This window comes from Protopterus annectens, chromosome 3.part1 (assembly GCF_019279795.1).
Source record: "Protopterus annectens isolate FY-2018-M chromosome 3.part1, PAN1.0, whole genome shotgun sequence".
Classification (NCBI taxonomy): Eukaryota; Metazoa; Chordata; order Ceratodontiformes; family Protopteridae; genus Protopterus; species Protopterus annectens.
Window position 1 is genome coordinate 1,100,702,830 of NC_056732.1, and position 10,000 is coordinate 1,100,712,829.

At 39.5% G+C, this 10,000-nt stretch overlaps 1 protein-coding gene across 1 annotated transcript in view; it reads right to left on the reverse strand.

Moving 5' to 3' along the window:
- The window catches only part of LOC122797753 (trafficking protein particle complex subunit 9-like), a 3,992,710-nt gene that overhangs the window by 2,928,066 nt on the left and 1,054,644 nt on the right, over positions 1–10,000 (reverse strand). The window contains exon 13 of the mRNA XM_044066278.1: positions 1,951–2,077. Coding sequence (XP_043922213.1) covers positions 1,951–2,077 — 127 coding nt within the window. The remainder of the gene's footprint in view (positions 1–1,950; positions 2,078–10,000) is intronic.

Consider the following 10,000-nt stretch of genomic DNA (forward strand, 5'->3'; position numbering starts at 1 on the left):
GATGACAAAAATTTCAGACAGCCTCACTTAAATTTATTTAAATGTTACAAGATTTTGTACATGTTAACTAGGAAAGTTACTAAAACCTTTGAAAAGGAGTTCTTCTACTGTTTTTACAATTTGGAGTATCTACTATCACAAATAGTTCTATATGAATATCGAACAAATTACAGACAGTTTTAAATACAGCCACATCATTTATCCAGCAAGCTCTTAAACCGCTGCAGTACTGCTTTATATTACGTACAACTAGTTTTATGCACACTAGTTTTTTAGACTTAAAAAAGAAGCATTCCCCCCCCTCCCTTCAGCAAGAAATCTTTTTTTTTCTCAAACCAATTTCCAGAACACTTTGGTTTGATTGTGTCTTTCGGCTTTTCCCGGTTAGGGGTCGCCACAGAGGAACTCCAGTCCGCTAATGATTGGCAGTAGATTTTTTACGTACTGGCTTGCCGGGCCTAACGCACAACCTTTAACGAAGGAACGCCCATTCACGCATGTCGCCACACAGAAGACACTCTGAGAATCGAACGGGCAACGTCTCCAGAACACTTTGGTAATCAGGAAAATCTATTTGCACTCTACAAACTGTAAAACATTTTTTAATGTGCAGTAACTAAATGCCTTGTACTTACAGTCCAGTACGATGGAACTCGTTTATAGAATAAAGACTGCCCACATTATCAAGCTTATCATTTGTAGCATTCATTACAGGACATAAAACATGATTTTTCTGTAATATATTTGTATTTGTTGACTGTAATTTGCTTTTCATATTTTTTACTTTACTTTATAACAGATGAAACACAAACTTAAAAAACACATTTGTGTTTTTTTTTTAATTTAATATAAGCATGGTGTAGCTGAAAACAGATCACTTTAGTCCAACCTTCGTAACTGATACAGATAAACAATATTACTGTAAACCAGGTAAGACTTTTAAGAACGGCTGCACAGTACAGCACCCATGATAGGGTGTCATATGGCTGTACTGTTTCAAAAGACGACAGCAGTTATATGAAAACAGAAAACTCCTGGCTAACAGTAAGCTGTACATACTCATGAAGCTAAATCAAGAACATCCTTTTACAATGCTTTCAGGTGATCTTGTCTGGGGAAAGCAGTGTCACTGGTTCTTAAGGACATCCTTTGTAACTTAAACTGCAAAGGAAAGAACATCCAGCACCATGGAAGGATCTGGACACAAGTAATCTGCTTCAGATTAATCATCTTTCAATATTCTTTACAATCTGTGAGAAAGAAACACTCTGAGACCTAATAACACATCAAGCAAATTCTGTTTAAGAATGTTCTTATGTTCTACAGGATTTATATTAGTCTTTACAGACCACTCAAACATTTACCACTGACAAATGCTGCAGCTGTCCACTTGGTGCTACTGATGGCTTTAGAAACAACTTGGTGCATTGTCACATGATACTACACATAGGCATGCCATTTGGTAGGTGTTAGACCTAAGACTACTGTAGAAAAAAATTGTTCCAAAATGCTCAGACACAACTAAACAAATATGAAGTACGAGTGTATAGAAAGATACCTTATTATTGATCAAGTTAACAAAATGTTATGATCGTTTACTTCTACCAGAGCCATAGCCAGCTTAATTTGCACCTGGTACTGTTCCCAGATCTGGCATCCCTAAACTCTAAGTTAGGGACCAAAAATGTGCTTCTTTATAAACTTTAGCAAACCATGTCTACTTGCTACAAATCTAGTTTCCAGTGCTCAAAACAGAAAATAAATATTCACTGATGAATGTTAAACATTACACTTCAACAAGTCTAACATAACTTTGGGACAATTCAGTTAGTTCTTGTGCACCTCTTTACAGCTCTTTCAGAATTATTTTGCATAACAGTCAGTCTGTGGTAATTTAATGAGAATCTCAATAACAGAACATGTATATATATTAAACAGAAAAAATCTTACCATCAATAATGATCTGCCCTGGAGTCCTAGGTACACCAACAAGAGTTACTGGATAAAGCCCAGACTCAGCAGGAAGGGAAAGGGCAGCCGGAAGGAATTCAAAGTCAACACCAGTAGTCAAAAGACCCTAGAATGAACAATCAAGTTCAATGTGCATATTAGCAAATAGATCATCATCATCATCATCATTCACATTTACAGAAAACAATGGACTGATACAGTTAATCCACTAACAGTCATTGTAAAACATTTTGTTTTATTTATCCTTTGTTGACTGGGTTAGTCCCATCTAGGCTAGTAGTCTCTTTTCAGGGGAGACTTGAGGTGGTATTTATACTTATAAGAGAAATTTGGCCAGGGCATCAGGAAACTTTCCCTACTCTTTTCATGGTGGTGCTTCTTGTCTAGGCGCGTAGGTGGCTCAGAGAAGCAGGAAGCTGGTCTAAGCAAAAATGGAGGTCACATGGCAAGGTGGATTGTAATTATGGTGCGGTTATTCAAACAGCAGATGCGTTGTAATTATCGGAGAAGGAATTGGTGGTGAAGGAGAGGTTGAGAGAAGAATACGGTGTGATGGGAGGAGGAAGTAAAGGCAGAAGAGCCTTTTCAAAGGAAGTTAAATGTGTTGGATGGAGTGGATATCGATAAGGAAGATTTGTTCCAGCAGAAGTTATTTGAATCCAAAGCTACAACACAAGACTGTACTGTTACAACCCTCCAGTTGAGAGGGTTGCAGGATATGTTGTTGGATATGGTGGAGGTAAGTGAGTCAGTAAATGGAAAGAGCATGCCCTGGGGAGAAATAACAGATAGAACACAGAAGGAAGAAGGGCAAAAGAGTGAGGATATGCATATGGAGAAAAAAATATGCTGATACGGTGAAAGAAGAGATACACGGTAAGAAAGGAGAGAGAAATAAATTTTAGAAGAAAAAGGCTGTTTTTACGGTTCGAATCGAAAAGAAGGAAGATGCTCCAATGGACTGATATAAGGTATGGGATAAAATATTAAGACACTCGGAATTAAACCAAATGAGGTTAGAGCATTTATTCATATTAATAAAGAGACTGTGGCATTATTTTCAAGACTGGGCAGATGATGGAAAAGTTTAAAGAGGAATATGAAAAAAAGGAAAGCTGTTCACCAAGGAACTTATATGCACTCAAGCCCTCTTTTAGGGAAACTAAGGAAAAAAAATAATATTCAATTCAGAAATTAAGTTGAAAAAGAGAGTTTAAAAAGTATTTATTAAATATATGCAATGATGTATTAGATTTATCTAAAGTGTATAACAGAGGCATATGGACTGGGGCGTGGAATTGCAATGTGATACTGAAATTGGAAAACACATGTATTGTACATATTCCAAGTGTTATTAATGTTGAAAGACAGAGGCTTGGCTAGATATCGGGGACAACCAAAAACCTGCTTTTTGTGTGAAAAACAGATCATATAATTAACAAATGTGAAAAAGGATGTTTTACATGTTGGGGCTTAGGGCATGATGCAAAAAATTGTGAACCTAAATGCTACAAATGTAAAAAAGTGGGACATTTGGGGGATGGAGTATGAAGAAAGAGAAAATGAAGCAGTTTTAGACATAACGGAGGAAGCAACAGAACAAGGTAAAAGATATTAAGTTACAGAAAAGGAATTAGACGCAGAAAAGATGGGAAAAAAGACAGTAGTATCCCTAGTGTAGAGCAAATACAGAAAGAAAAAGTGAAAGATTTAAAAACAGAAAATATTGAATAGGAGGAGTCAGGTTTAAGTGAGAATGATGATGTTAAAAGAAATATAGTTAAACAAAAAATAAATGCAAATGGAAAAAGCGAGAGAAAGGAAAAGGAAAAATACAGAAGTCTTAAAAAGAAAAACAGAAAGGGAAAGCATGAATACATACTATTAAAAGTACAGTTACATGTAACGTTTTGTCATTAAATGTGAATAGTTTTAAAAAGTTGGAAAAGAGGACTGGGATTTTGGAGTGGTGTAAAAAGCTAGTGTGTGATGGTGTTATACTAGAAAATATTAGTTTTTTGTCAAAAATAGAAAGATATCAAACCAAAGTGTGGTGGGGAAATGTGATACGGAATTCTGGCAAAGAGACCTGCAGGAATACTTGTATATAAAGATACAATTAAAGTGTTAGATGTTACATTTGTCTTAATATGCAGAATTACTGTTACTGATATAAGATGGCGAGAACATGTTATGAGAATTATTGCAATATATGCATATGTAATAAAAAAGGAGAGAGAAGAGAGGCTCAGAAAGATTCAATATGTAGCAGTTAATATGGCGATAATTATATTAGGGAACTAATTGCAATCAAGACAACAAAACAAGAAGACTGATGATGTCAACTTAGTAAAGGACATTATAAAATATGGACAGTTAAAAATATGGGTTCTAGAGACATGGACGTGTCAGAACGTTTAGAAGTAGTTAAGGAGCATTACTGACAGGATTTTCAGATCACAGGGCAATCTGGATTATGGTAAAGGGAAATTTATAATTACATAAAATAGGGAAAGACATAGAAAGAATAAAGTGAAATGGGCTGATAAAGGGAGAAAAGAAGTTGTGAGACTATGGCATCACGTAAAAATGAGAGAATTTTACAAAGCTTGATCAGAATGGTTGTTAAATTTTAAACTGAAATATAAAAAATATGTGACATGGGATAAAGTGGAAATATATATGGGAAAATAAATTAAGAATTTAAATAACGATATGATTGATTGTTTAGAGAAAAATGGTGAAAATTTATTTACTAAGGAACAAAAAATAAATGAATTGAATAAGAAAAATAGAGCATTTACTATACAAAGATACGTTTTGAAAGGAAAAAAAAGAACAAATTGCACCATATTTAAATAAAATAGGGAGAATAATAGTGTAATGAGGGAATTGAACAATTCATCAGGTAGGATACATCGTACACAAGAGGAGCTTATGAATATAGTAAAAGAACATATTAGGACATTATTTAGAGAGCAGAGAACTAAGACATGAAAGGAATGGAAGGCAAGTACATTTTCTGACATGGAGAATAAGGATTTAGAAAAAAAGAGCTAGAAATAAAAGAATTAGAAAAGGTAATAAATTAAATGAATTTAGATTCACCTGCAAGACAGGATGGAACAGAATATAAAATGTATAAAAATTTGAAGTTAAGTACTCACCATAACGTTCCATATTTGTTGCCCATCTCGCCGTTCATTCTTACAATGATGGGTTCGGAGCAGATTGTTGGCTCCAACTCAGCCGAATACATAGCTAAACGTCTCAAACCTGGCTGGTGGCAAGTAGGTATCACACAATGCAGTAGTGTAATTCCCCAGATCTTGTTTGCTTCTACTACTGAATGAAATGTAATGTAAACTATATATATATATATATATATATATATATATATATACACACATATATACAAATATATACTATACCCACTAGAAGGAGAAACAAACTGAAAAAAAGAACTCCTGAAGGTAGTAAAAACATCCATAAGGAGTCTTTGGCAGGGAGGAGGAGGGAGGGTTCATAAGAATGAATGGCGAGATGGACAGCAAACATGGAACATTATAGTGAGTACATAACTTCTTTATGTTATGTTGCCCTACCTCGCCTTCATTCTTACAATGAAAGGACAGTGTCCCTAGCACCTCTTCCCTGGGTGTCTCACGAGAGTACACCCTTTAATCATTGTGGAAGCAAAGGAGGCCCTGTCCCTGGAGGCCAAATCCACTTTGAAATGCATGATAAAAGTATGAGGAGTGGTCCAAGTAGCTGCTGCACAAATATTATCCATTGGAATTCTGGCTTGAAAGGCAGATGACGTAGCCATTGCTCTAGTGGAATGAGCCTTCACTTTGAAAGGTAAATCTCTGTGATTTGTGGTATAGATTTTATTTATTTATTTTTACTTTACATTTGTTAACCGGGGGTTCTGACTGAGCCGAAAAGGCCCTTTATCAGCAAAGGCCTGGGGAGAAAAGCTCCACATAGAAAAATTACAGATACATTTAGACATGACATTTAGATGAATGTAATACAGTTAGAGAGCCAATTGGAAAGAGTAGTTTTAGAAACTGAGCTACACTTTTTAGCATCAGAGAAGGATATGAATAACTGGTCAGATTTTCTAAAATCTTTGGTCCTATGCAAATAGAATCTGAGTTGTCTATGCACATCTAGTTGATGTAATTTGCATTCTGCCTTGTTGCTATGATTAGGAAAGAACACTAGAAGCTTTATAGATTGATTTATGTTATTTGGAGAAGAGACTTTGGGTAAGAAAGATGGATTAGTTCGCAAGGATACCCTGTCCTTATGAAAAATCAAATATGGCGGTTTAATAGAAAGCTTGCAACTCTGATACTCTTCTAGCAGATGTTATAGCCACCAGAAACAAGGTCTTCCAGGAAAGGAACTTGAGGTCTGAAGATGATGAGGGCTCAAAAGGTGGTAACGTCAGGTGAGACAGGACAAATTTTAAATTCAAAGGAGAAAGGGGTTCCTTAAAAGGAGGTCTTAATAAGAAGGCACCTTTGAAGAAGGCTCTACACAACCTGTGTGACATTAAGTTGGAAACAGAATCACCACTGTGGAAATTAGATATTACAGCAAGCTGAATACTGATGGCTGCTACAGCTGAACCTTGCTGGAAGAGTTCTGCAAAAAATCCAATATAGAATGGATGGGTGCAGAAAAAGGATCAATGTTCCTGTTTTGGGCCCAAAAAGAAAACCTTTTCCATTTGCTAGAATACAGTTTTCTAGTGGAAGCTTTATGAGAGGACATTAAGATATGTTTAACTGTAGGAGTGAAATTGTGAAGCCTGACTAAGTTGGGAAGTGGAGCAGCCAAGCTGTTAATTTCACGGTGTGGAGAGAAGGACGAAACGCCCCTGACATATGTGTCAGCAGGTCTGGAACTGAGTCCAGAGTCCAAGGCTTCTCCTGAAGATGAGGCCAAAGGAAGGGGAACCAAACTTGGCGAGATCAGTAAGGAGCAATGAGAATTATCCTGCTTCCCAAGTACTGTGCTTTCTGAATGACTCTGGGTATGACAGGAAACGGAAGAAATGCATACAAAAGTCCCGAGGGCCAATCGTGAGCAAGTGCATCTCTCTGTGTCTCCCCCAGATGGGGGATTAGGGTAAAGTAGTTGCTGCACTTGGCATTCATGAGAGTGGAGAAAAGATCGCAGCAAGGCAGACCCTATGTTCAGAAAATCATTTCTGCAACATTCTGATTGAGAGACCACTCGTGAGGCATTAAAATTGCCCTGCTCAGCTTGTCTGCATTCACATTGAACTTCCCCTGAATGTGCGTTGCTATTAGAAAGTGCAGGGAAGAAACTGCCCATTGACAAACTCTTAGGGTCTCTCGACAAAGGGGGTAAGATCTGGTTCTCCCCCTGCTTGTTTATGTACCAAACCACAGGCATACTGTCTGAATGTATTGCGACTGTCCCTAGAGGAAGAAAGTCGTGAAGTGCTTGCAACATAAGAAACACTGCTCTCATCTCTAGGACATTTGTATGCAAGTGAGCCCTGTGTTCTTGCCATGTACCTTGGATTGTTCTTCCCAGATAATGCCCCCCCCCCTATCTGGGAAGCATCCGTGGTCTTCGTAGCTATGGGTTGTTGTGGAACAAAGGGTCTTCCTATGGTCACAGAGTGGAGTGTATTCACCATCTTAAGTCGTTCTTGCATGATTCCATTATTCTGACCAGGTGACACATAGTAAGCTCTTGAAGTGACCATTGGGAGAACAACAACCATTGAAGGATCCTCATCTGCATTGTGGCAAGAGGGACCAGTGTTATTGTGGAAGCCATTGTCCCTAGCAATCTTAGAATTATCTTTGCTTTCACTTTGGTCGTGGGAAGGAGCTAAAGTATCTGTTGTCCGAGTGCTACAACTCTTTCTGTTGGAATACATGCTACCATAGAGGCGGTGTCTAGATCTGCGCCTATAAATGTAATATGTTTGCAGGGCAACAAGGCAGATTTTTGAAAGTTGACTGCAATAGCCAGCTGATTGCAAATGTCCAAAGTTAGATCCCTAGCTTGTTGGAGTAGATGCTTGGTGGTGGCAGATAGGAGTCAGTCGTCTAGATAGGGAAACACTCGGAATCCTAGATGCCTCAGGTGAGCCGGGACTACTGCCATGCATTTGGGTGAACACTCTGGAGGCTGTAGTGAGACCAAAGGGCAGAGCTCAGAACTGGTAATGACTGGCTCCCAGCCAGAAGAGTAAGTACCTTCTCGATGTTCTGTCCATTTTTATGTGGTAGTAAGCATCTTAAAGGTCTATTGAGCACATCCAATCGTCTGTCCCTAAAAAGGGAAGTATAGACTGCAGTGTCACCATTCGGAACTATGACTTCTTGACAGATTAGTTTAATTTGATTAGATGTAATATGGGTCTCCAGTCCTGTGTTCTTTTTGGCACCAAAAAGAGTCTTGAGTAAGTTCTGAATCCTATTTGGTCTGTGGGGGACTTTGTGGATGGCTCTTTTGTGCAGCAACATTTGAATCTCTATAGTTGCTTGTTCCCTAAGATTGGCTGGAACATCTGGGATTGTTCTGGTCTGTGGAACAGGATTGGAAAATGGAATGGAGTATCCTTTGGATATTATTTTTAGTACCTATTTGTCTCTTGTGATAGTTTGCAAGGATTCTGGGTACATGGATAAACGTCCCCCGACTGCCTCAAGAGTAGAGCAGTCGGGCCTCCTTTCAGTAGCCCTGATAAGGATGTCCGCGAAAGGAATCACGGTCACCCTGGTTCTGCTGGCCTCCTCTGCCTCTGAGGTGGTGTCTACCGTTTTTGCCTCCCCCTCTGTCCCCAGGGAAGGAATCACCCTGTATGTCCTGGAAAACGCTCTGGGATCTTTTGAACCACATTTTCCCACTCTTCTGGCCTTTAAGATAAGGTCCTGAAGGTATGGAAAAACATACTCCAACGGCAGAGAGAGTTTTTTCTTCCTGCTTGCATCAGGTTAATGTCTTTCACTTTGGGTCCAAAGAGTGAGGAACCATCAAACGGGGCGTTTAGTAAAAGTAGACTTAAAGAGCTCTGCAAAATTGCACAAGCGCATCCAGAGTGTCTCCTAAGGGAAACTCCTGAACCCGCTGCCCTGCTCGCTCCATCTGCTGTGTAGGATATCAGCCTCATGGAGGAGGTGGCGATGGAATTTAAGGTGGACAGCTAGGAGGAGACCTTCTCATTCACCCCTGCAGCTAATATACCTTGTAGAGGATCTCCTAGCTCTTTCAAGAGATGTCTGTAGTCTTGTAAAGTGAGATAGGTAGTTCAGCGATATGAGTGAAAATTTCGCTGACAAAAAGACATGCTTCCCGTATCTAGCCATCGTTTGAGAGTATTAATTTGGAGGATGAACAGATGAGGAAGTCTCTGAAAGTTCTTTCTTGGTGGCTGCTTCCACCACCATAGCATCTACAGGTACCCCCTTAGTGAGGAAATCCTTTCCTGAAGGAACTGACACGAATTTGTTTGGCCTCCGAGGGACTGGTTCTATTGTGTCAGGTGACTCCAATGCCTTTCGAATGACCAGGTCCATTAGCTCATCGAAAGCCGGAGACAGCCAGGAGGCTGAAGGTTCAGATCCAAAAGCCTTCAGGTACACCGATTCCTCATCAGAAGGGGTGGTGACCTGCCAGCCACCTCTCTGCTTCAGGATCTCTAGAATATCTGCAAAGGAGATATCAGAGGACGACCGTGGGACCCTTCCGACTCGAGGTCAGTGTCTGAAGTGATGGACTCATTTGGGGAGTCTACGTGCTTCCTCTTGCAAGTTATATTCTGAGGTGGTTCCTCAGAAGGATATTCTGAGCAGGCCACGGAGGAGAGGGGTTTGCCCACTGGGGTATCCTGAGGCACTGGATCTCTGCCGTCCTGTGGAATGGGTGGTGCCAAGACAGGAGCCGGTGCCTTAGGGGGATGAGTGCTAGTATCCTTCTGTGGCACTGAATGGGTAGACACACTCATCAGCTCAAAGGCGGATCCTGCCAGCTC